Source organism: Hyperoodon ampullatus (assembly GCF_949752795.1).
Source record: "Hyperoodon ampullatus genome assembly, chromosome: X".
Lineage (NCBI taxonomy): Eukaryota > Metazoa > Chordata > Mammalia > Artiodactyla > Ziphiidae > Hyperoodon > Hyperoodon ampullatus.
Genome location: NC_136913.1, coordinates 16,796,839 through 16,824,739, shown reverse-complemented (window position 1 = coordinate 16,824,739; position 27,901 = coordinate 16,796,839). Strand labels below are relative to the sequence as shown.

General features: G+C 45.7%; 1 protein-coding gene across 1 annotated transcript; it reads left to right on the top strand.

Moving 5' to 3' along the window:
- Positions 1 to 5,716: 5,716 nt before the first annotated feature.
- RS1 (retinoschisin 1) lies at positions 5,717 to 26,961 on the top strand (the record flags this gene model as incomplete). Its single annotated transcript, XM_079727569.1, has 6 exons — positions 5,717 to 5,768; positions 14,356 to 14,381; positions 14,996 to 15,101; positions 22,133 to 22,274; positions 24,503 to 24,698; positions 26,809 to 26,961. 6 exons carry the CDS (start codon positions 5,717 to 5,719, stop codon positions 26,959 to 26,961), a joined length of 675 nt encoding a protein of 224 aa, XP_079583695.1.
- Positions 26,962 to 27,901: the final 940 nt, after the last annotated feature.

Below are 27,901 nucleotides of genomic sequence, written 5' to 3'. Positions count from 1 at the left end.
CAATAAGGAAGCAAGGTCATCAGCTGTAGGTGAGGTTGGGGCAGGAGGTACAGGAAGTTTAGGGAGAGAAGACATGAACCTGTCCTCTAGGTAAGGTGGAAAATGAATGGACAGGGAAAGTAGACATGATTCTGGGCCACATTAAGAACACACTTGAGGTACTTACTCAAGAATTTAATGTGAAACCAGTAGGCCTGAAGGTGGGTTCCTCCTGGGGCCATATTCAGAGGTGGAGTGGGGAAACAGTTGGATTTAACAGACTGGTTTTGCCAACAAGTACAAGCAACAAAGAGGCAAAGGAGTGATAAAAATGACCACAGAACTTGAAGTGGGTAAGAAGACTGAGGGATGTAATTAACTATGAAAAGGTAGGTGGGCAAAAAGTAACGAATAGGGCTTCCCTGGTGGCGCAGTGGTTGAGAGTCCGCCTGCCGCTGCAGGGGACGCGGGTTCGTGCCCCGGTCTGGGAGGATCCCACGTGCCGCGGAGCGGCTGGGCCCGTGAGCCATGGCCGCTGAGCCTGTGCTCCGGAGCCTGTGCTCCGCAAGGGGAGAGGCCACAACAGTGAGAGGCCCGCCTACCGCAAAAAAAAAAAAAAAAAAAAAAAAAGTAACGAATACCCATTCCAACAGGCTAGCTTCAAATGTTTTGATGAGCCGTAAAAGGGGAAAAATAAGGTGAACTCTGCCATACTAAGGTAACCACTCACTTTCCTTAGTAAATACTTGAATATACACTGAAAGACAAAGTACAATCATTTCTAAATGAAATCAGGTCAATGAAGCTTCCTAAGTCAACTCGGTGTTTGGGGCCATGTTTCCTTGGTTAACGAAAGCCAGACCATCAGTGAAGGAAGCCATCATTGAAGCCAAACGCTGAGGAAGCCACACTAAACACCTGAGAAATCAGAGGACTCAAAAAGTTTGAAGTGACTTCTACTCTTTATTTGCTAGTTTGTTTATTTCTCTGGTAGTTGTTCAGATGATTATGGGCAGACCCGGGGGTGACAGGCCTCACAAACCTGACTGAACAGACTAAAGTGCCAGGGGAAACTGTGGCCAGCTGCAGCACTAGCCCTGACGCTGGTGGTATCAAGGTGAAAGTCATCAACAGCGGTTTACGACAGGCTCTTAGTTCTGGCTTTTAGGGATTTCATTTAAAAATTACAAAAGACAAGAAAGGTATCCACTTCCTCACTTGCATGCATACAAAATATTACAGGAGACCAACGGCACTCTTATGGGAACAACATGTAGCCTCTATGAACACAGGCCTCCCCAAATCACTTAGATATCAGAAAACTGAGTATGAACCCAGCCCTGCCACTCACCAGCAGAATGGTCTCGGCAAGGCATTCGAACTCTTCGGCTTCAACTTCTTCAGCTGAAAAATGGAGATAGTAATACTTACCATGGCTACCTCATAGGAATGTATGTGAAAGTGCTTTGTAAACCATATTGCACTTTACTAGCAACAGAGATTGTGAATACACCTTGAAGGCAGCAGAGGAGTGGAACAAAAGTCTCCCTCCTTTTTGCTAAAGGCAGAATCCTGTGTTGCGTGCATCAGAGGTGTACCAGCCTCTTTTCTTTGTGTGGGAAGCTGGCCAAAGCTTGCACGTGGCGAACCCACCCTTATAGCAAGGGCAGATAGAAAGCTCGAGGAAGGGCAAAGTATTCCCTAGAGACAAACCAAAACACGACAAGTGAGTGTAATTTTAGGCCCAATTCTTGACAGCCTTGTTTTGAACTGACAAGGGTTTGGCAATGGGTTAAATATACTGATTACTGGGCATCATGGGAGTCATTATGGCTCACTGACTAGCAGGAAACATGGGAGTTTTCATGAATTCATCCTCTGGCTAGTGGCTGTCCACTCATGGTCATCTCATGGCTCACAACCTAAGCGTCAAGTGCTCAAGAGGCCTCTCGAAACGTATCAACAAAAAGGCATTCTGGAAGGGGTCCATGATGAACATCACAGGGAGCTAACTAGGATACAGGAAACCTGGTGCTAAAGAACCTAAGCCAGCCTGCCTCTAACTATTTCTGTGGAAACATTTACATGGCAGATAAGTGCCTCCATTTTCCCAACCTGGAAAGTAGAGAGAACATTTAGACCCAGAGGGGAAAGGGGGTGTCTGGTCCAGCCCATGCGTTTCACAAAGGGGGATACAGAGGCTTGGAAAGTGAACTGATGTTCAAGAGTACACAGCTAGCGAGTAGCCAAGGCAGCGCTCGGATCCAGACCACCACCCCCAGGTCAGTGCACCTTCCACCCACCTGTTTCTCCCAGGGGCCTTCCCAGGAAGACAGGAGTTGGCTGAAGGGGCTGCTTTCATACAATCAGTATCACTTCTCCATCATTCTGCCAGCCTCAAAGTCAGACGCCTGGGAAAAGGACAGTCGCAGCCTTCAGCCACTCCAACTCACCACTGAAAGAGCCGCCCCCCCACCCCCACCCAAATGGTTTCAAGTGAGTTTTCAAGCTTGAGGATGGCGAGCAATCCCAGGATGGTGACGAAGATCCATCCAGAAGCACTGGGGAGGGCAAACGGCACCGACAATGGAAACCAAGAAACGATACCATACAGGCGCCCTTCGTAATGGAGGGTCCCAGCACCTTATCGGGACCACAGTCCTGGAAGCACAGGGGCAGGCTCATGGGCTGCACTCTCACGGGCCCGCGCCGCGTTTAATGCTCTGCTGTCGTGGTTGTGGAATGGCCAATAACTTATGATCAAGGAACCTGATATTTTCATTTTGCATTGGGCCCCTCAAGTCTTGTGGCCGGTCCTGCTTGCCCCTCCCCGCGCCAGCCAGACACGGCCTGTTTATACCGGCCTCCTCACCCCTCCCCTACCCGAGACAAATAAGATCAAACAAAAGCCCTGTAATGTTTAGCCCCTCTGGGGCTTCGGAAGGGGGAGAATGTTGTGGGAAAGGTCAGGGGAGCATTAAGAGCCTGTATCCTCGGGGAAGAGGCAGACTGACCAGCTGCCTTTTCCAACCCTGGCAAAATAAAGGCCAATATAAAAATGAGCCCCCAGCCCTCCCCCCACAGCCCCGCGCTGCCTGAATCTTCGGCTCCTTGTGGTGCTCCTGTGCGCCCAGCTCCGGACTCTAGGCTTCCAATGCTGCCGGAAGCGGCTCAGTGTGCCTGTGGGGAAAGTGGGGAAGTGCGGGTCCCTCACAGGCAGAGGGGAGCTGCCAAAAGGGGCCGCGCCCCGGGCACTGTCCCCTTCCGCCCACCGGGCCGACCTCGCCGACGCCCGGGCTGCGGGAAAGTTTGGGGAAGGGTGACTAGTGGGGCGGCGCTCTGGCCAGGAGGGTAACCCCTCGCCCCGGCCTCCCCGTGGTCGCAGGGGCGACGAGTCCGGCGGGGAGGGAGGACGAGCGGCCCAGACGCCGGAGCTGGAACCGGAGCCCGCCACTTGGCCGCGAACACCAAATCTCGCTTGGCGGCGCGGGGCCACGGCGGGGGTGGAGTTACGGCGGATGGGCGGGGTTTCAGCCGAGGAGCCGGTTCTCATGTGACACTATGAATAAAGTAATGATAAAACAGGTTTCTGAGGGGGTTCCATAGTGTAGTGGTTATCACGTCTGCTTTACACGCAGAAGGTCCTGGGTTCGAGCCCCAGTGGAACCAAACTTAAACCGCAGATTTTTCACTCTTTAAAAAAAGAGAAGTGCTTTTCTTTCTCCCATTAATTTTTTTTTAATCTTTATTTGTCTACTTTTTGGAATGTTTTTATCGCAGAAGCGTAATGACAGATAGCCACTCCTCCCATCCCTGCCGCCCTCACCCGACCTAGGAAACAGCATAAGTGGGGGCCTGGCCGTGTTGTAGTCCCGAGGGCGACCCCGCCCCGCCAGGGTCCTACCCCGACCTCTCCTTCGGTGCTCCGGGGCGACCTCGGGAAATCCGGCGCTCGTGAAAACCAAGATCACCCAGCACGGCCCCTTCCTTACAAACCAAGGCAGGCCGGCCCTCCAAAGCCTCCAACTAAAATATGGCAGTACAGCGATGCTTTGACTGCAGTTAAATTATTAAAGGTTTATTATTATTAAAGGTTTAATTTTTTCATTAAACTCTAAAATACAGAGCAGAGAAAAAAATAGTTTTCTTTCTAGTACTGCAGTAGGGTTTGTTAAAGAGATCTTCGTCTGTTTAATGAAGAATCCATACATAGTATAGAATAAGCGTCAGGCCTGTGGACACGCCCAAAATGCTGATTTGAATGAGTAAACTTTAGCTCCTTTTTGTTCCTCTGTATTAGTTCATTACAGCTTCGCTTTGAGGGGTTATTATTGTCTTTTCAATATTGACCTTTTTCATCTTTGACAACAGGGGTGAAGTAAAGGTCTCTGGGACCCTGGGGGATTGAGGTGAAAAAGGTCAAGAACTAAAGTGGTGGCCAAGAACTAAAGAGGGAAGCGGATTAATGTACAGCATGGTGATTACAGTTAACAATATTGTATACTTGAAATTTGCTAAGAGAGTGGATCTTAAATTTTCTCACTAGACACACAAAAAATGGTTACTTTGTGAGATAATGGATGTGTTAACTAACCTTATTGTGGTAATCATTTTGCAATATATATGTATACGGAAAAAAAAAAAGGGAAGGGGAAACTCAGTATTTTTCTTTGAGTTTTTCCACATAGTTTTGTTCATACAGTGGGTAAATTTGTATCCTTTTCTACCTCAGGAGTATAACACATGATTGTCCTTTTTATTACAATCACTTCATTAACTTTTTTTTTAAACCTTCTTAACCGTTTTTAAGTGTATAGTTCCAAAATGCTAAGTAAAGTCACACTGTTGTGAAAAAGATCTCCAGAACTTTCTAATCTTGGAAAACTGAAGCTCTGTATCCATTAAACAACTCCCCTCCCCACCCCATGAACTTTATTCTTATTGGCTGTATAGTAATAATAATAGCTAATTATGTTAAACACTATTCTAAGTATTTTTTATGTATATCATCCCATTTAAGCCTCAAACTAACTCTATGAAATAGGCATTATTATCACCATCATACAGATGAGAAAACTGAGGCACAGAGACCTTAAGTGACTTTCCCAAGGCTACATAACAACTGGTTGAGCCGGGATTTGCATCCAGTCTGGCTTGGGAATCTGTGCTCTTAACCCTGCCTGCTGTCCTGAATCCCCTATGTAGATTGTTTCCAATTTTGTCTTATTATAAATAACACAGAAATGTAAATCTTTGCGTGTAACTGACCCGCCCCCCCATTTTAGTATTTTCCTGAGTGAATAGGTGTAAACATGATGCCAACTTGCTTTCTGAGAGGGGGAATCCATGTCATTTTCATAGAATTCGAGAATGTTAGTGTTTGTTTGGCAGGAAATTGCTCAAGGTCACCCCCTAGAAGACAATGGCAGAGGAAGGATTAAGACCTGGGTCTTCTGATTCTAGTTTCTATTTTCCTCCACTGCTTCCCTTACATTTAAACATAGAATAAAGCCAATACCGTCCTTTGCTAAACTGACCTCAGTTGACATTAGCTTCTCCTCTGAGACTTCTTATTGAGGCAGGTAACTATGTGGGTTAACTTAGCGGGGCTTGGCCAAAGCCCTAAGAAGTAAATGAAATAAGATGCTTAATGAGGCCAGTGCTCAAGCTAAGCTGCTGTTCCTAGGAAAGCTCTCCACTTTGATAAGGAAGAGCAGCAGCCAAGGACAAGGGGAGAATGCCACGCAAGATAGAAGGCTTCTTGCTTTTACTTCTCTTTGGCTCTGAAGGTATGTGCTATCAAACCATTAGCACTCATTAAATACCTAATAATACAACTGACTTAATCATACAGCTGATTAATAGAAATGCAACCAGAATAATTAAAATATTATTAATTAGCGAAGCATGCTAATTAATTAATGTGTTATTAATGAACAACAGTTGTCTTTGTGTGATGCAGTCCTCTTTGTCTCACCACTGGCTTTCTGATTCTGTGAGGAGCCTTCTGAAGTTCAAAGGATGCTTAAAATGGGACAGAAAGAAGGAAGGGTCTCAAAAATCGTATGAAATAGCTATAACTTGCAACAATTAATAAGAAAGTGTGGTGTATTCTTGAAAGTTTTTGGGAGTCAAAGGTAGAGTGAGTATAGAATTTAATCTTCCAAACCAGGACACTACTGAGAGTGGTGGAGGATGCTATTAATAATTTTGCTGGGACAACAGGTGTGAACCAGGACTGTCCCAGGCAAATCAGGATGTAAGGTCACCCTAGTTTAAATATGGATTAACATAGCACGCCGAATACCACTGGACACTAATAGAAAGCATAATCCAACTGAGAGTCAGGAATCCCCAAAGACTCAATATACTCAATCATTTTAAAATTTCTAAATATAGCCCTGGCGGGAGTGAAATGCTTAATTAAGGAGAAATTAAAGGCAAATCTCTAAAATGTCAACCAATTCAACTTTTAAATTCTCTGTCAATCTTTGAAATCATGCTCTTTCATGCCTCTCTCAAGTCTTAAGGACCCATCAACTCAGAATTCCTTTTTAGGTTCATTCCAGACATTAGATATTGGTTCTTTGTGGTCCCTGTGTATTTACGTGCGTTACAGGAAATAAATAAGGAGGGCAGGAAGGAGACCTCTCCACTCTGCCAATGACCTGGTAGACAGACATGACAAAACTCACACAGAGTCAGAATCCCTGGTTTAAATCATTCTCTTCTCTACTCTCTCATTATATTTTATTGGTAGAATACTCACTTTCATGATTACCCAATCTCAAAACTTTTGTTAGTCACATTTCTCAATATTTGGAAAGACCTGTAAAAATATAACCCCAAGGTTATTTTGCAAACCCCCAAGACATACTTCTAAGTAGGGCTCATTTAGACCAATTGTCTGGGTTATTTCCCCCTTGCGATTAAGAGTCAGCAACTCATCCCAGAAACTCTTGCTACTCTAAGATGCTTTGGAGGGGGGGTTGTTGTTTTCCCTTTACTCCGTGCCTCTTCCTCAGCAAGAAAATCTAAACAGAACCTTTCAAGGCTTAGATCCCAATACCCTTGGTTCTCAGACATCCACAGGGCTCACCCTCAGACTCCTCTTATTTGTGATTGGCATTGAGATTCATTCATCCGTTGATTCATTCAAGAATCCATTGATGTCAGTTCAAGAATCCATTTCTGAGTTCCTGCTATGATAGGCCAAATGTTGTGTAAGAACTTGATACACCTGGCAGATTCTTGTTTTCTCTGTGCCAACTCTAAAATCTTTGTTCCGTGACCCCTAAATGGGAATAAGCCCTAGAAAAGGTTATCAGGCCACTTTTCAATTATACCCGCGCAGTCAGGGGATAACTGTAATAAAAGACACACTGTCAGGAGGCACAGGGCACAGCACTCTTTCCTGTTGTATAGCTTATCAATCTTTGTGCATGGCTGGGGAGCTCCAGAAATTTCCACGAAGAACAGAGAATCCCATCTGTGCTGGTGGAATGGAATGTGGTCCAGCAGGTAGGCTTGAAACACTTAAATTCTCTTACCCACCTAACCCAGGACCTCCACCCTCACTGGCATCAAAGGAAAGCAGGCACACCAAAACTTGGCTTGGCAACCTAGGTGTGCTCTACCCTGAGCTAGAGGGATATGCCAGGAGGCAGAGAAAAAAAGCAGAATACAATTGCTGCACTTAATCAGTTTACAATCCAGATAGAGAAATAAGGCCAATGCACAGGGGAAAGATGTATGCTGCACAACTGGGAACCTGAAGACAGAGGTTCTTTGTCTAATTTACTCTTTGCTGTTTCTGTTCCACGGCAGCAGTGGATCCTTACTACAGCGAAATAAGGTAAATGGATTGACTCCACTTATGCGTTGGATGAAGGGTCATTGGGAATACACAAATCATCATCGTAAAGCACTACCTCTGTCTCTTAACTGAGGCAGGCTTCTATTTATCTTGCATTGTACATTTTGGATTACATACCGATGATGATTTTTAAAACACCCACCTTACTGAAGTATATTGTTCCACTGCTTGGTCATGGCTATTATATAAAAACAAGCCAAAAAAAAAAAAATCACCAAGCCTCATCTTACAGGTGTGTGTCCTTCCTTGCAGGTGTGTCAAGCATCAGGGATAGCAGATTTTTTTTCAAAGTAGCTTTATTGAGATGTAATTTACATACCAGTAAATTCACCCATTTAAAGTGTGTAATTCAATGGTTTTTAGTGTATTTACAGATTTGTGGAGCACACAATGTAATTTTAGAACATTTTCATCATCCCCCAAAGAAACCAGTAGACATTAAGTACTCACTCCCCACTTCCCCCTCCCCCCAGCCACTGGCAACCACTGATCTACTTTGTCTCTTATAGATTTGCCTTTTCTGGACATTTCATTTAAACAGAATCATACAACATATGGTCTTTTCTCTTTCACTTAGCATATATTTTTTTAAATAAGGTTATTTTATTTCATTTTTTTGGCTGCGTCGGGTCTTCATTGCTGTGCACAGGCTTTCTCTGGTTGTGGCGAGCAGGAACGACTCTTTGTTGTGGTGCGCAGACTTCTCATTGTGGTGGCTTCTCTTGTTGCGGAGCACAGGCTCTAGAGCGCAGGCTCATTACTTGTGGCACACGGGCTTTGCTGCTCCGCGGCATGTGGGATCTTCCCGGACCAGGGATCAAACCCGTGTCCCCTTCATTGGCATGCGCCACCAGCGAAGTCCCTAGCATATATTTTTGACATTCACCTGCGTTGAAGCATGTACACATAATAGATTTACCCATGAATATGCCTGTCACCTAAAAGAGTAACACTTTCACACCAGAAGCAATTTCCTTCTTTCTTCTTTGCCAGAGGGACATTATTGCAGCCTGCTGTTTTTCTTCTGTGTCTTATTCTTGTTTCTCAAATAGATTGGAAGGTAGTTATAGACAGTTTCTAACATTCATAATTTTATGCTTTTCTCCTCGGCTTCACCTGTTTCCATGGAAAGGAAAACTCGGTATTTAGTGACAGCCAAGCAAACAGACTGAAATAGTCTTCCCTAAGTGTTCTAATGCACACTTTGCTTTCTGGGCTTGCAAGGTACATTTCGAGAAATAGGCATGCTTGAATTTTCTGGCTGTGGTAACAAGCATTTCCCTATGGAGTAGCCCTTTGAGCAAAAGGGCAGAATCGTCCCCTATTGCATAAATCGTCCCCTATTGCTGGTGAGTGGCAGACATCGCAGACCCTCTGGTGGAAAACTGTAACCTGGAGGAATCGCGAAGATGATCTGAGTGAGGAGAAAAATAGACAACCATGTAATCGAAATCTTGTCCTTTTTCCTTTAAAGACTGGCCTGTTTTCTTTTGCTCATCCCAACAGTGTTATTTTCTGGTATCATAAGACGTTGTCGTCAACACGATTTTTGCTTTTGTTCGCCAGCTTTGGGGTGATTAAATCATTTCAGGGACGACAGCAGCCACGTTGCTGCTCCCTTGGTGACAACTTTTCCTGTAAAAGCCTTGTTGTTCCTTCTCTCTCTGCTCATTTCCATAAGATCTGGTGCCTCACAACCCCAGGCTGCCTACAGACAAACGCTTTCTGGGGGGAGGAGCCCGGGAGGGGAAACAATGCCAGAAATCTGATTGAGCACAGGCGGTGGTTCTGAAACCAGGTCTCCCTCTTGGGTCTCTTCCTCTCCACAGGTAGAAACCTCCCCGCCCTTTCCTTTTTGCCTTCTGCTTTGTTTCTGCACAATTTGGAGCCCCTCTGGGGGCCCACCCACGGACCCAGCTAATGCGAAGGCCCTGAGCGCCGTGGCAATTAGAGGGGCCTCATGTGAACTCTGGGTTTGCTCAGTTGCAGCTGCATAGAACTTCTTCAGTGCCAGGGCACGTCCTCTGGGCCAATTTGATCTGGTTAGTAAGGCCGCTCTGTCAGTGACCCACACACCTCACCTCTGGTCCCCCCAAAAGAGAGAGTCTTCGCACAGCTGACAAAGCCTTTCTGCTTTTCTGCCATCCCAGCTTCTCTGGAAGACGGGGCGGAGCCGAGTGCCTTCTGCACTAACAGCCCTTAAACCCTCTAGATGCCAATTGCTCATCTACTTTGCAGTTCTTGGGGAGCAGCTGTGGGACTGACACTATGGGTTCATGTACCCATTAACTGGCCTTTCCCCTGAGTTCTAGTAGCTTCTAGCCAGCTGCCCACTCAACCTCAACACTTGGGTGTCCCGTAGGTCTCTCAAACAGAACATCTCTACCCCATCCCCCCTAAATCCCTGCTTCCCCTGGAATCTTCTTCTCCCCTAGTAAATGGTAGCTCTATCCTCCCAGGCACTCAGGCCTTGAACCTCTCTTTATTTCACACCCACGTCATCTGTCAGCAAATCCTGTTGGCACTACCTTCCAAAGACAGTCAGAATCCAGCCACTTCTCATCACTTCCACTGCCACCACCCCAGGGCCAAGCCACCATCATCTCTCCCCTAGATGACGTGCCAAGCACCGGCCTACCTCGGGGTCTTTACATGCTATTGCCTCTGCCCAGAAGCCTCTGCCCACAGGTATGTCACTTCCTTCAGGTCTTTGCTCCAATATCACCTTCTCAGTGAAACCTTCCCTAAGCCCCAAAGTACCACTCCCTGTCCCTCCACCTCCCTGCTTTATTTTTCTCCATAGCAGTCATCATTATTTTACATATTATATATTTTATTCATACATTCACTACCCCCTCACCCCCCCACATTAGACTCTTAAGTTCTAGGAGGGCAGGTGTTTTTTCTGTTTTGTTTACTGCTATTTCCCCAGCACCTAAAGCTAGGCCTGGAATATAGCAGTTGCTCAAAGAAAATTAATGAATGAATGCTTTGGGACCAGTCATTATCAGTTTCTCTAATTGCACGGGTGCTTAGATAAACCTGTGGATAAGAAAGAAATAGGATACAAAGGCCAGAGCAAGCGGTGAGTTTTACATGAGGGACAGAAAAAGTCCTCTTCATAGGGAAGGGGATAAGTAGGCAGAAAAGTTGGGAGGGGAAGGCATTTGTGGCCAACAAATCATATGCACAAAGGCATACAGGCATGAAACAGCCTGGCACATTTGATGAATTATAAGTAATAGAGAGTGCAAAAAATAAATTTGGAGAGGTAGCCAGGAGATACATCACGGCAACCCCTTGAAGGACACATTATTATTATACCCATTTTAGAGAGGAGGAAATAGAGAGATGCAGTCATACAACTAATAAATGTCAGAGATGAAACGGGGGCCATGGTAATGGGGACCCAACAAAGGGTCTGGAGCAGGAAAGTGACACAGTCAGGCATTGGCAGTATGGAGGATGGATGAGGCAAGGTCTCTCTTTAGCAAGGAGAATATCCAGAGGAGAGAGGAAGTGGTAGTGGGGGTGGAGAGGAAAGATGGCTCCCGGTAGACACTGGATGTGGGGGTTTAGGAAAAAGAAGTGACTAGGAGGAGTCCCAGGTTTCTGGATGGGGTAGTAGGTGGATGGTGGAGCCATCAGTAGGCTAAGAAATAGAGAAAGGAGAACAATCTGAGGAAGGATGTAATGAGTTCAGTGTTTAAAATTTTTTTTTCCTGAAGTATAACATACATCCAGAAGAATACAAGTAAGTGTACAGCTCAATGAATCTTTACCACTAAACACACCCAAGTAACCAGCACTCAGGTCAAGTAACAGAACTTTACCAGCTCCCCAGACACCCTCCCTGGGCTTCCTCCTTGCCACTCCCCACCCCAGGTGTGATGACGACCCTAATGTCTAGCGGCATAGATGACTTCTGCCTGCTTGTGTACATTTTAAATGGATTCCTGTAGTATGTCCACTTTATCATCTGACTTTCCACTCAGCATTGTCTGTGACATGTGGCCATATTGTGGCATGGAGTTGTAGGTCATCCATTTTCATTTCAGTATAGTGTTCCACTGTGTAAATCTACCACTCGTATCCATTCTACTCGTGATGGACATATGAGTGTTTCCAGTTTGGGGTTTTTACAAATACTGTTGTTACAAATAATCTAGTACATGGTTTTCTTTGTTGGAGAACATATGTATGCACTTCTAGTGGGTAAATACTTAGGAGTGGAATTGCTGGGTCATAGGGCACATATATGCCCAGCCTTTGTATAAATTACCAAGAGTTTTTTTTTGTTTCTTTGTTTTTTTGCGGTACGCGGGCCTCTCACTGTTGTGGCCTCTCCCGTTGCGGAGCACAGGCTCCGGACGCGCAGGCTCAGCGGCCATGGCTCACGGGCCCAGCCGCTCCGCAGCATGTGGGATCTTCCCGGACCGGGGCACGGACCCGTGTCCCCTGCATCGGCAGGCGGACTCTCAACCACTGCACCACCAGGGAAGCCCCCAAAGAGTTTTTAAAATAGGTTAGACCAACTTATACCCCCACCAGCAACATATGAGAGTTCAGGTTTCTTCATGACCTGGCCAGCACTTGGCTGGGTCCAGCTTTAGATAGTGAGAGACATCTACAGGGAGATATCCAATAAGCCATTCAGTGCCCATGTCGGGATCTTGGGGGCGGGAGTAGAGGAAGCCGAGCTCTTGAGAGAGATTAAGAAGGATTATTTAGAGTGGTGGGAGAAGCAGGTGAGTAGTGTGATGGAAGCTAAAGGAAGATGGGAAGAACTGATAGCACCCAACACTGCAGCATGAAGATGTTAGGTTAGTGTTGGGAAGAGTCCGTTGGATGTGAAAGTAAGAAGTCGATGGCGGGGGGGGGGGGCGGTAAGAGTGGGGGAGGGATAAATTGGAAGATTGGGATTGACACATACACACTATTATATATAAAATAGATAACTAATAAGGACCTACTGTATAGCACAAGGAACTCTACTCAATACTGTGTAGTGGCCTATATGGGAAAATAGTCTAAAAAAGAGTGGATATACGTATAACAGATTCATTTTGCTGTACACCTGAAAATAACACAACATTGTAAATCAACTATACTCCAATAAAAATTATAAACAAACAAAAAGAAGTCATTGATCACTTCCTTTGCCAGCACAGGGCTTGGCCTCTTACCAAGACAGTGCTCCCTAGTCTACATTGCTACCTGAGACGGTCAATTCTGCCCATAGCAGGTGAACCAAGGAATCTCTAGGAACGAATCATCAGTGCACAAGGGACCAGGAGAGACAGCAGTTTGCTGACCACAGCTGAGAGATGGCCCTGAATCCGCCCAGGCGAAAAGATATGCCCCCTTGACTCCCCTTACAGCCTACACATAACCCAGCAGAGGACTCACCATGTGTGTCGTCCAGTGGTCTATCTTCTCCTGAGTCCTCAAGCCCCTTGTGGGCAGAGAGCGAGGCTTCCATTTCAGAAGGCCCAGGCCCCTGTGCAGGGCCAGGCTCACAGTGGACACGCGAAAGTGGTATGTGAAATGGATACATATTATTTAAAGAAAGACACAATTTGAGAAAATAGCTTTATAATTCTAATGAAAAGGATGAGACCATTCCTTTAACTCTTTAAAACAATCTGAAAGTTTTTGGTGGGCATCAGATTCAATATTTAGATAGCAAAGTGGTTAAGGAGGGACTTTTATATCTACTGTCTTCAATCAGGTTTTGTTTGAGATTTTTATAATAGGTATGTGCTGCTTTTATAATCAGAAAAGAAATAAAGGCATTTGTTTTGTTGAAAATGGGAAATGGAACTTGGTGTGTTAAACCAGCGCTGTCTAATGGAACCTCACGCAGTGATGAAAATGTTCTGTATCTGTGCTGTCCAGTACAGGAGCCACTAGCCACGTGTGGCCAGCAAACACTTGAAATGTGGCTGGTGTGACTGAGGAACTGAATTTTTAATTTTATTAATTTAATGAATTTAAATTCAAATAGCCACATGGGACTAGTGACTACCACAATGGACAGTGCAGCTGTAAACAATCAGCTTATGCTAATATAGACAAACTCCCTTCCTATTAAATTGTGCATTCATTCTATTTATTCATACTTCTATGAAGATAGGTTAAATGTTAGTCTTAGGTTAAATTTTACACATTTTCAATTTTTCCACATCATTTATATGGTATTTACACTTTGATTGTAGTTTGATATTTCCTGTAGATAACAGACAAACCTAAAAAAAATTTAAAAAAAATTTTTTTAACAATGTCCTAATTCTAAATCACTTGAATGTGTCACATCCCTACTTCCTCAGCATCTGTGGATGTTTTTCCTGGCATGTATTTACTTACTTTGACTTCTTCCAGAAGGGGCTTTGTTAACTTTTATGTGACTGTGATCATTTCACTTTTCCATGTAATGAATCATTTGTTGAATTTTTCTTTCTTTTTTTAACTTGATTTTTCCTTTCATGTCCTTTGCTCAGCCACACTGGGATTATCGTCTACTGAGGTATGTTATAGTAAGAAGGCTGGAATTCATATGGATACTATTTTTGAAGATTTTCCTAGCCAAAACAATGTATAGGATTATCACTTTTTTTTAAATGTATTTTTAAAGGTTTTTTTTTTTTTTTTTTTCCTGGTGGTGGCAATAGCACGTTTTATCTGGACAAGTTCCAAGACTGGTTTTTTAAATGAGTGAATGCAAGTAAACCAGGTCTTAAATCAGATGGCGGAACCTTGAATCCAGTCCCTTTTAAAACTGTATCCCCAGAAGGGACTTCCAGCAGACGTAAGGCGCCTGACCTCGGACTGGGGCTCCTCGAGCCCCTGAAGATAAATATAATGGGGTGGACATGGCTCTCTACGTGGGTGTGTCTGTGAGATTTTTAGCTGGTCACCCAAGGTGGCAAACATCTGTTTATCTAGACTCAAAGATGAGTGGCAACTGTGTGGGTTAAACTGGGTTCATAATTCAGTTGTGCTGCTATAGTGTGAAAGCTGCCACAGACAACAGGGAATGAATGAGCAAGGTTTTTGAATGTGAGCTTTTCCAGTGGTGCTGACCACAGTTGCCTTTGACTGTGACTTTTCTGAAGCTCCTGCCCCTCTGGCTTCCCGCAGGATGAGGGTGAGGATCCCTGGTACCACAAAGCGTGCAAGTGCGATTGCCAAGGAGGTGCCAATGCCCTGTGGTCTGCAGGCTCCACCCCATTAGACTGCATACCGGGTGAGTGTCCCCTCTCCTTGGGGCACCAGATCCTTGGGGTATCCTTGGGAACACCCTGTTTCTCCTCTTTCTTTCAACCCTGATGAATTAACCCCCCTGAATGCCACGTTCTGGGTTTTCTCCAGTTGGCCTTTGAACTTCAAATCTCAATGGCCACTGCTCCAACAAACTGCACTGATGTCATTGTTCAGAACAGTTTCCTGGATCTCTACTTGGCCTCGGTGAGATGGTAAGATGGGACCTAACTTTCAACGAAAGAGACTAATGGAATTTATCGAAAATAAACTAATGATAGGCAGCAATTTTGAGAAGAGCACAGGCTTTTGAGCCAGAAATACCAGAGTTGGAATCTTGGCTGCATTGTTTTCTAACTCTGGGACTCCCACTTTGGCCTTTTTCTGTCAAATGGAGGCAATAGTACTGTGCCCGGATATTTATTGCTCACCAAACAACCACGTGCTTCCCCACATTCTCAGCCTCTTCCCAGTCAGGTGGCTTCACAGGAGCAGTTCCAGCCGATGGGAGCCGTGTCTCTTCTGAAATGAGGTCCATTTCCCTGCTTGAGCAAGTGGCTTCTCCTTTAGTCTGGGTGCCGGGGAGGTCAAGTGGAGTAGAACTTCCTGCTGACCCACAATGATCCACCTGAGTGAAAAATCAACCTTTGTTGTGTTAAGCCTCTGAAATTTCTGTGACAATTCGTTCTGCAGCATAAACAGCCTCTCCTGACTAATATGAATGACTTCCTCTAAGGCAGGGGGCCAGCAAACTTTGCCTCTAAAGGACCTGGCGGTAAATCTTTGTGGCTCTGTGGGCCATAGGGCCTCAACACCTCAAATGGAAGGCAGCCACAGACTGAATGTAAATGCATGAGCATGGTTGTGCCCCAATAAAACGTTATTTATAAAAACGGACCCTGCTGTAAGGAGTTGTTACGAGGAATAAAATGCATGAGGCATTAAAGCATCTTGTCCTGGACCTGGCACACTGCAGCTCCTTTTCTTCCTGCCTTCTAAGAGGTCACACTCTGACTTTCAGAGGCTCGGGCGGCCTATCACACATTTGCCATGCTCAGTATTTACCACAGCTCGGAACCTCTTTTGCTGAAACTGTCCTTGCCCCCCCCTTTCCAGGGTTATGATGGTGCCATGCGGCGGCGCGTCATTCACTTTACATAATCACCTGATAATAGCTCCAGGAGAGAGGTTTGTGTGTAGCGTGTGAGCTTCTCTGCATTATTTCATTAAATTTGCATTAAAATAGCAAACGTGGGGGAGGGGGCGTCCACAAAGGCTTTTACTGCCTGTTTTCCTATTTACTAAAGGGGTAGGAATTGGTTTCTGAACTAAGCCTTCTGGAAGGGAACAGTGGGGCGCAGTAGTGAGGAAAGCAGTAAGTGCTGATGAGTTCAGCGGGCTTCTCCCACGGGAGGGACGTCCCACTGAGCTCCACGGCGTGAGCTCCCGCAGCCATTCTGTGCTGGGGTGATCTGCCCAGTCAAGACTGAGGCACCCTCCTTAATAATCCATTTAGAATTCAATTCCACCGTCTGTCATCATGTGCCTATTATGTGCCGATGGGGAGACAAAAATGAACCATTGTCTCTACCCTGGAGGAGTTTACCATTTACTGGAAACAAATGTTCTCTTCACTAGAGACATGAGACGTACTGGAATTCCAGTCCACGGAAGCTCTTTCTAAGAAGAAATTGAAAAGAGATTATTTATACGGATTGGTTTCATTGACCTGATCAACTGTGCAGCTGAGGAGGGCTGTGTGTCTGAGGAATGTGAAAGATGACCTGGGCTGCCCAGGCTCTCTCCCCTACACAGTTGCCATGAACTTGAAGTTCTGAAATCAGAAATTCTTTTAGCTTAAGTGTTCTCCTCTCCCCACTGGGGTTTACATTTTTGTTTTGTTTTAACAACACAGATATTCCCAGGAAGGAAAAAAATGCAACCTTAGTGTTAAATGGTTGATTCATTAATGTTCGTTTGTTTTTCCATGAAAGAGATGATTCAGGGCAGCAGGATTAGCCACAACCTTCCAGAATTTACTTGCCTGTCAGGGCCTCAGGTCTTCATTGGAACGTCAAGAACGCTGCCTGGTCTTTCTGGATCCTGAGATTCAGCGCTTCCACCAGAGCCCACCTTAGGACGGAAGAAGGCCCTAGAAAGCACAGGACAGGAGGGTCACTCAGAGCTGCCAGGAGATGCTCGCAGGTGCACACTGGCTGTTACTGCCAGGGGGCCCTACCCACAGAACAGAAGGTGACCAGCTAGGTGCACTATGGCCTCCTAATCTTCAGCTTAACACTATTATATTAAAAGGTCTGTCTTTTCCACAGTTGAGCCAAGATTACCTCGTCACTCTGAGAGGGGGAAATACGGCAGGGAACGTATCAAAGCATAAGAAATCTAATGACTCAACACTTTACTTATATTCTGGATTTTATATTTCCATATTATATTCAAGTTTATACCCTATTCTTCTATAAATATTATTCTGTATTCCACTACATCATCATATAGATTCAAGTCTAACACATGTGCATAATAATGTTCACATGTCTTTTGTCAAGAATGGCCCTGAACTTTCTTTGTGTTCCTTTAGGTTAATATTGTTTAAAAGCATGTCTGGCCTTTATATGTCTACATATCGAGAAATTATCATCTACTGCATAAGAAAGGCTAGTATGTTAAGTGTGCATAGCCTGGATTAACAGCACATATGACTATGTCTTTATCGATCTCATTATCAAATCATCGCTCAGAAGAGGCAGGTGTTTCCTTAAGAGTAAAATGAGTGTAGAAACAGGCTTAATAGCTTACAGTAACCTCCACTGAGCAGAAAACTTGGGAAGGACATATTCTGTGTGTGTAAAGAGGATCCCTTTAATTCCTCCAGCAACATTATTTATGTCGCTTGATACTAGTTTAGACTCAATTGACAGTTTCTTTTTGATTAGGCCAGTGGGAGTTCTCTGGGCCAGTCAACTCCCACTTCCTCCCTGACCTCCCTGCTTCCTGTTCCTGCCATTTTCTTTGCTTATCCCCAGTGGCCACCTGAGATGGGGTGATGACGTTTGTTTATCCCTCCATTCATCCATCCAGTCAATATCTATTGAGTGCCTAGCACACGCAGGCATTCTGCTCGGCTCAGGAAAGCATGGTGAGCTAGACAGACTGGGGGAGCTGGGGAAGTGGGCAGAGATCCAAAGGATGAGGAGAGGTGTCCAGGTGAAGGGGAAAGGAGGAGACAGGGAAAATAGTAATCGTGTAACTGGAGTGTCCTTCACTCCAGGGCACAAAGAGCAGGAGAAATGTTACATTTTCTATTTTTCCAATTTTCAGATAACTCCGGTTTGAGTCCCCCTTTATCATGGGCTGTGTGGAGTCTAAAGACAGGAGGATTGTTGAAGATCCTGCCCCTCCCCTTTGGACTACACTTCCCCACCCACCACCCCCCTGCCCCCCAGGGGCCTGCAAGGGCTGACTCGGCACAGGGCCCAGGCTCAGGCTGAGGGCAGCTCCCTGCCCGGCCGGCAGCCCCCAGGGGAAGGCAGACACCTTGCTGGTGGCCCTTCTCCCTCTGAACCAAGCTCAGTCCTGGGACCTTCCCAAGTCTCTGAGGGTGTCAAGAGTTCAGGGGTCCCGCCCCCCATCCCTGGTCCAGCCCCCTCAGAGGAACCATTTCCCCACTGAGATCAGGTCCCTACCACGAGCCCCCCACCACCCAGCAAGGGTCAAAGCCCAAAGCCTCTGGCCACCTCCTCTGGGACAGTCAGCTAATTCCTGTTGAGGCCTAGACCTTCCAAATCCATAAGCCTGAGAGATGCTAGGCTGTCAACAGGCTTCTCCTCTCTCAAATCACATGCATGCGTGTGCAAACAGCTTATTCCTTCCTGATGCAAGGAGACTCCAAATGTTTAGAAATAGGAAGCTGACCTTCTCAGGGTGATGTAGGGAGGATGATGGGGGCAAGACAGACTGGAGTAGAGGGGTGTTAGATTTTTTTCCCCTGGTGAGTCTTCACCATAAAAAACAAACATACACAACTCAAGACATTAATATACTCTCATAAATTCACCCTATTACACCAGTACTAGCTGCTTATTTTTGGTCAGGCACTACAGGCTCTACACTCTACAAACACTGCTTCATGCAATCCCAAATCAACTTTATGGAGGCAGGGACTACTGTTGTGCCCATTTCACAGATGAGTAAATTGAGACACAGAGAGGGTGAGCAGCTTGCCTAAGTTCACCGGAGGGAGAGTGGGATCCAATCCTAGGTCGAATCGGCTGTAAGCAGGTGTTCTTGTCCTTGGCTGCCCATTACCATCACCTGAAGATTTACCCCATGCCCAGGTCATGCCCCAGACCAATCACATCAGAATCTCTGGGGGTGTGGCCCGAACACCAGCACTTCTATAACTCTCCAGGTGACACCCAGGCTGAGACCCATCACAGAGTCTCTGCTCTGTGCCTTGGGCCAAAACACTGCGTTTTCTGGGTTAGCAGCTGTGTAGCTGGAGGCGCCAATGCCTGAGACAGGAGCACTGGACAGGGGCAGGCTTGGGGCTTGGGCGCTGAAGGGCTTAGTTTTGGACATATGAGTGTGAAGCATCTTTGGGTCACCCAGATGAAACTGTTCACTTAGAGAATACCCAGGTGGCAGTGGGATGGAGCTTGGGGCCTGGGGGCTGGGCACTGGCTCTCAGACACTGGCTGAAACCATGGGGATGGTGAGATCATCGCCTCCCCTGGCGAGTGTGGGCAGGATCCACGTCTGGACAAGCCCTCACAGGCCTCCAAGACCATTGCCACTGGCCAGGTCCCTTCAGTGTAACTCTTAACTGTTAGATGGGCTAACTGGGAAGAGATGGCAAAAGAGATGTGAGGGGAAAATAGAGAAAGAGCAAAATGCCAAGAATAAAGCAATCGGGAGAGGTGGCCATGGCTTTTCTTTCCCCTCTGCTTCTTGCCTCTGAGCTGGTGGCCCTGGAGCAAGAAAAGGGAGGTTCAGGATGGAGGGTCCTTAGAGATATCCACAGTTAGAATTTAAGTGGCGACTGAGGGCCCACCTGAAACCCAGCTTTCTGACGCTGGGGCCTTGTCCCTCCTTCCAGTGGCATGGCTGAGCTTCTTTTCCAGGTCAGAGGGGAGTTGAGGAGGTGGAGAAGCTCCCAAGGCCACAGGCACCAGGTCCCCTGAATCCTCCAGCCAACGCCTTCCCTGGCAGACCAAGGTTTTCAAAGTGTGCTTGTTAAAAATGTGGACACTCTGGGGGTGGAATCCTGGAAACTGCATTCTTAACAAGCCCCCCTGATGATTTGGCCACACAAGGCGTGATGGAGTGGCTCAGAAAGCTCTCCTATTCTCTCTCCCTTGACATTATTTTAATGGGCCCCCCCCGCAAGCTTCGGATACTTGATAAACTACAAATGCTGTCCCCTCACCCCCAGCCCCGCTGAGCTGCAGTTACTGGTGGGAGTTGGCCCTATTCTTTGGTTCACTGGGCAGAAAGGCAGTTAAGCCGCCCTGGCCAGAGGCCTGAAGCTGTCCTTCTGTCTTCAGCCTCTGGGGACAGGGCATGACTATCCCCGCAGGCATCCTGGAGCCTCAGGATGGCATTCAGTTTTACTGACTCTTGAAAATTATCTGCCAGAAAGACCTCAGCACTCATTTTGCTGTTGAAGGTGATGATGTCCCAGTAAATACACTTGGCTTTTCGATCTGAACTCAAATTTATACATGGAAAGAAAGTATTTTGATCTTCCTTACTTGAAGTTTATCAATCACAACTGGGAAACTAGGAGAATGTATTTGCCTAAGTTTATCATTTGGTTTCTAAAGAAATTCAGCTAGAATCTGGGTTTGGTTATAAATAAGAGAGCCCCTAATAGTGGCTTATTGAAATAGGAATTTTTCTTTGACTCACACAGTAAAAAGACTAGGGGTAAGGAGCAGCTTAAAGATATCAGGGCTGAGGTCTCTTCAGTTCTCTTGGCCTTACCCCCAGGGTGCAGGATGGCTACTGTTGCACCAACCATCAGGTCTTCCTTCTAGGCAAGAGGAAGAAAGAGGGGGTAAGCAAAATCTGATTGGAAATCCCCAGCAGACATCCTCTTCCATCTCATGAGTTAGAAACTGTGTCACGTGGTCACTTCTAACTGCAAAGGTGGCTGGGAAAGATTGTTTTGTTTTGTTTTTTTAGCTGGCTACATTGCTGCACCCAACAAAATTAGGGTTCTTTAGTCTAAAAGCAGGGAAGAATGGATACTGGGTTAGCAATTGGTAGTCTCGGACCAGGTAACTGAATGCTAAATTAGTGAGAGGAAATCCGTGAGAAGCAGCAATTAATATACAAGAACCAGCTTCGGCTACTCTTATTTGGAAAAAGCAGTTCCTTTCAACTGTTCCTTATTCAAGTCACTCAGACGCATTTCATTCCCGCCCCACCCTTTTTTTTCATTAGACTAGTGAAAAACTGCAATTTACAAGTGGGAAGTCAGTCTCAATATATAACTGCCTTTCTTGCCTCTCACCATTGTTTTGTTCCTATAACTGGCATCATACGCTGCCTGAGGACAATTAGGGGCCTTCATGTCATCATGTGGGATGGCTAACCCGTGTTAATGAGGAAAATAAAGAGTATGACATTTAAGTATGATATTTTCTTGTGAACCTCTTGGTTTTTAGGTCTCTGAGTTTGTGGAGGAGGTGAAGTATTTCTCAAAATTCTCCCCCCCCCCACCACGAGGTTGCCATAGAACTACTTCCCTCTGCTTTTATGAATGTTGTGAGTCTCTATGGCAATCCCTTTACTTCATCTTCACTCTCTTCTCGCAAGAGCAGTGAAGAGGATGAAGACCCAGTCCTACCCATTGTGAACGGCGCTGACAAGGAAAACATCCTCCACCTTACAAAGCGCAAACGAGAGGGTCGGATTTGTCATTTCAATCATGTCGTGTTTGTTGAGTCTTGCCATGCGATACGAGTGTTTTAATGTGCATTGTTTTTCCTTTCCCAGAATGCCCATATCATAAGCCCCTGGGTTTCGAGTCAGGAGAGGTTACACCAGACCAGATCACCTGCTCCAACCTGGAGCAGTACGTGGGCTGGTATTCCTCCTGGACCGCCAACAAGGCCCGACTCAATAGTCAAGGCTTTGGGTAAGCAGAGCAGGAGGCTCAGGCGATTTTTTTTTTCCATGTGATTTGAAAAAGTAGGTCTCTGTAATAAATGAACGACACAGAATGCATTTATTTATTCAACAAATATTGACTGAGTGCCTTCCACGTGCCAAGGACAGTGGATACAGCAGTGAACAAGGTGAATGAGCTCCTCGCCTTCGAGAAGCACGCAGTTTAGAGGGGGTACTCTAAGCACACTGTCACACAACTGGCCATCTGCCAAGTGTGATGAGTGCTGCAGAGGAGAAGACGAAAGACCTGGTCCACTTGAAGCACCAGGGAAGGCTTTCTAAGGAAAAGATCTTTGACCTGAGAGTTGCAGTTGGCCAGGTGGGGGGAAGGGGGAGAGAGGCACAGGGTACAGCAGGTGCAAAGGCCCTGAGTTGAGAAGATCTCTCAAGTGCATGGATGGGGACTGTAAAGAAGGCCAGTGAGGTTAGCACACAGGTGAGATGAGGCTGGAGAAGTAGAAAGAAATCAGATGGTGCAAGGCCTGATAAGTCATGTTAAGGACTGTGGTCCTTATTTTAGGGATAATGGGAGAACCCTGAATGTGCATTAGTTAGAATACAGGTTTGTGCTGCTGTAACAAACAGCCCCAAATACAGAGACTTAATCAACTTGGAGGTGATTAGGCAGTCTAGGGTCGTTATGGCAGCTGGATGGTATCAGGGGCCCAGACTCTTTCTACCTTGTTCTCTCACCCTAACATGAAGTTTCCACCTTGGGGTCCAAGATGGCTGCTCTAGCTTCCACTATCACATCCACATTCTAGTCAGGAGGGACAAAAGAAGAGCAGAGTGCATATACTTTTCCTTTAAGGATACATACATATTCCTGCTGGGCACTTCTACCTACATCCCATTGATCAGAATCTGGTCCGACTGCCCCACCCAGCTACAGAGGAGACTGGGAAATGTGATCTTAGCTGGGTGGCCTCTTGCCCAGAGAAAATTTAGGGGTTCTATTACTAAAGGAAATGGGAAGAGGATATTGGGAGACAATGAGCAGACTCTATCAGAGGAAGATTTAAAGTTGGGGAGTATCACAATCAGATTTATGTTTTAAGTAAAATCTTCTGGCTCTTGTGGGAAGAGCTGTTTGGTGTGGGGTACGGGTGGGGGGTGAGGTGGGGAGAGGAATCCAAGGAGACCAGTTAAGTAAGCTATGGCAGCTGTCCAGGCAAGAACTGAGGGTGACGTGGGCTACAGTGGTGGCAGTGAAATGGAGAGAAGTAAACGATTTTGAGAAACATTTGGAGATGGAGCCAAGAGATGGATTAGATGTTTGAGGTGACAGAGAGGAAGGGGGTAGAATTCAGAGAAATGAACACTGTAATGAGGGGTTGAGGTGAGGATAATTAGGAGCTCTTTTGGGACATGTTTTATTTGAGATGCTATATGGCATCCAGTAGAAATTGTCTAGCTAGCAATTGATCCTCAGGGTTTAGAATTTAGAAGAAGTCTGAGATGGACCTAAAAGTCAGGAGCCACCCAAGGAGCAAGTTCAGAATTAGAAGAGAAGGCTGCCAAGGGCCAAGTCCCCAAGAAGCTTATTAATGCGCACAGGCGCGCACACACACGCATACGCCACAAAGGGAAACTACAGGTTTCCACAACTTATGAGGACATAACTAAAAAATAAATCAGTTCCTTCAGTGGTTGCTTTGCTTTACAATTGTGAAAAGCCCTTGCAGAGCCACTTGGTTCCATGTTCTGCACATGGTGCCTACCATGGCGTGGATGACAGCACCTGAAGGAGACGCAGATAGGTATGAAGAGAGCGAAATTAAAGAAAAAAAAAAAAAAGACTTACGGAAAAAGAACATCAGGAGAGACTAATGAAAAGGGAAGGGGGCTGGAAGGTGCTATTACCATGGATTCGCATGTTTTGAAGAAAAACATGCTCAACCACACCCCAAAGGTGATTTCAGCTACAGTTGAAGGCACTTCTTTGACAAATTATTTGAATCTGGCAATTTTTCCTCGGGCGGTGGAGGTGCAGGGAGAGAGAAACTATACAAGTATCACAGAGGCCAGACACTTCTCGGAGACAAGCTTCTGGGTGCTTAACAGATTGCAGCTCAGACTGCCCGAGCTTTGTGGGGGCTCTTCAGGTGCTGGCATCCCCTCAAAAGACAGCACCTCCCAGCTCTTTGGAGGCGCTCACGGGGAAAGGCTCCTGGTGACTCGCTGTGTCCGCGGCAGGTGCGCCTGGCTCTCCAAGTTCCAGGACAGCAGCCAGTGGTTGCAGATAGATCTGAAGGAGGTCAAGGTGATTTCGGGGATCCTCACCCAGGGGCGCTGTGACATCGACGAGTGGATGACCAAGTACAGTGTGCAGTACAGGACCGATGAGAGCCTGAACTGGATTTACTATAAGGACCAGACCGGAAACAACCGGGTATGTCGGGCTTACCCCAAACCAACTTCAACACAGCCCCTCTGGGACACCCCTCCCACCCATCCCTGTCTTCCTGTCACCACCCCCTGTCAGAACACTGACCCCACGGTATGGTGAATCATCCGTGCTTCCTCCCCACAACACTATCTGCTCTCTGACAACGAGGCAGGGGTCTTTTCTTGTATCCCTCATGTCTAGCACAGTTTGCGAATGAGTGCCATCGTATGTGCAAAAGAAGTCTTTGAATTCTCACATCAGCACAGAGTTGCTTGAATAATCAAGACTGGCCATTTGGATTCTGCCAAAGTCACTGGACCTTGAACACTTTGCTGCATGGGTCTGGCTTGGTCTACTACTGATGTGGCTAGGTTCTCGTCCCTTTATGTAGATATGGCCTCTCCTTACTATTGAGACCGACAATCTCAACACATTAGCCCCTAAACTGTATAAATGGTTAAAACAAGTCCAGCTGAGAAGAAACAGTCACTTAAACCTTTGAACAACTTTATATCCTACTAATCTCTGAGGGCTGAGACCCACCCAATTCTTGCTCATCACAGACTGAACACAGTAAGTAGGCTTTTGATTTTATATATTTTATATAAATATATACATATGTATATTCATACATGTATACACATATATACACATATAAATATATAATCAATATTTTACATATATATACATATACATACACACACATATATATACACACATATAAAATGTTATCTGCAATGAATTAAAAACTCACTAGCTGTTTGGAAATGTTAACTGCCCTTTTGTCTGAGAGGACTTCCCCCAGTTAATCTGGACATTTCATCAGGTTAAGTAGACATGTGCAGCTGAACATCAGAAGGCTCTGTACTCTCTTGATGACAATTTGTACAGCAAGACATTCATGGGTTGAAATTTCAACGAGTTTGAACACAATAGGAAAAACCGTCTTGATACTTGGACATTTTCTTTCATTTTTGTTCTTATTAGTTGGCTTTTCAAAAAGATATGAAAATTCGTTTCCAAGCTCTGTCTGTGTTTCTGGAGGCCTTGAGAGTTCTTTGCAAAGAAGTGTTCCACTCCAGCAGTTGTGAGATCTAGAGCCTGTTCCATCCTCCTTCTTCACTGGGCTCCTGACTTAAAGAGGTTCAAGGGCAAACAGCTTAGAGAAGGGGATGTGGGGTGTTGCTACTGGGAAGAAATAAAGGCAAGATCATGGCAGCTGAGGTCCTTCTTGATTTGTGTATGGATGAGGTCAATGTGGCAGCCAGATTTTTGTCAGGAGATAATCCCAGAAGGAAATGAAATGTGCCAGTGTCATTGGGCAGAGCACTAGGACTCTGGAAAAAGTGCACAGAAGTTTCTCTGAAGATATAGCCAAATATCCATTGTACCTTATGTTACAGCCACTGCGTAACTGCTATGTTACATCCCAAAAAACAGGAAGCAACCCCTTTTTCTATTTTGGGCACTGCTCTCCCACTTCGAGAATCTTCTCTCTAGTTTTTATGTCTTTATCTTTTTTAAAAACATTTTTTTTCCAAAAAAAGTCTAAAAAGTACTTGCCATTTGTATCAATGTAGACACACACAGTTAAACTTTGGCTCACAACTTTAGAGCCAGCTCACAAGGTTTCACTTGAGCCCCACTTTGGCTACCTTTGGAACATGGGAAATTCCTCTCTTAAGTATAACGTGCTCCTTTTCAAAATTCTTGTCAAAATGCAAAGGGTTAAATCACAAAATTGGTGATAAGAATCAAGCAGCATTTTCTATCAGCGCCGTCTAGTAGAACTTTCTGCAATGAAGGAAATGTTATTATCTGCAGTATCCAATATGGCAGCCACTAATCACATAACAGTATTGAGCACTTGAACAGCAGCTAGTGTTACTGAGGAAGAACTGTTACCTAATTTTAATTCATTTAAGTTGATGCCTGGAGCATGTAGGTGCTGACAATCATTCAAGGTTAGATTTTGGGAGACATCAGCAAATTCTCTGCCCTTTCAGCACTGAGATTTTCCATAGTTAAGAGTTGGGGCCAACTCCAGACAGAAATCTGTCTTCCTTTTCTCTCCCCTTCTGTGATGGTGATAGGATTTCCTCCCTCTCTTTAGGTTTTCTATGGAAACTCAGACCGAACCTCCACAGTCCAGAACCTCCTGCGGCCCCCCATCATTTCCCGCTTCATCCGGCTCATCCCGCTGGGCTGGCACGTCCGCATTGCCATCCGGATGGAGTTGCTGGAGTGCGTCAGCAAGTGTACCTGATGCCCGCCTCAGCTCAGCACCTGCCAGGGGGTGGAGGGTGCAGCGCGGCCCATGGAGGAATGCCGACTTACCACTGTGACCAAAAGGGCTGGATTTTACAGGCTCTTTTCAATGCAGAGCTGCGCAGAGAATACTTCTTTCTTTTTTGTAAGATATAGTTTCCAATTTCAGTGAAAGGAAAAGAAAATGAACTTATCCCCCACTCAAGGCCGAAGAAAATAAGAACAAAGAAAATGTCCCTAAAAACAATTTTCAAGCAAAAGCCTAAGTAGCAGGAGTAATTTGCTGCTCTCGGGTTTTTTTGGTTTGTTTTTGTTTTTGGTCTCAGTGACACTGTGAAAGGTGCAGTCCCAGGGGAATGCAAAGCAGTCCTGATAATTTGAAAATTCTTTTGCTTTACCACATTCAAAACAGGAACATAGAGTTTCATAAAGCCTCCCTTTGAACGCAAAGGTGGAGCAAGCTTGTGGTTTCTCCTAAGTTTTCATTAAATCATGGCCTTTTAGGACTTTAGAGCACTGCGTTTGCAGAGTTTTGGGGTGACTGGGTGGCACAGATGAGTCTGGTGGATGGGAGCCCTTGTCCCACTCTCGTGAGAGCCGTGCACGACCAAACACCCCAGAGGTAGGAGGGCCTCCCCTGCTTTGAGCTTTCACCCCTCACACTTAACCCTGAACACAGGGATGGGGGGAGGTCCAGAGCTCTCATCACATATAGCTCCATTCTGCAGTCCCCTCAGGCAAATGATCCCAGTCTGTGGTCACTATTTAGGTGAATACACGGGACAGGCTGCATATGTAAGGAGCAAAGTCTCCCTGTATTTAGGAACCCCAAATTACCAGAACACACCAGAATTTCCTTTTATCTAAGGCTACCATTTTTCAACAAGCTTAACACTTGGAAAACAGTTGGCCAGGAGCTATCACTGGCTACACAGAGG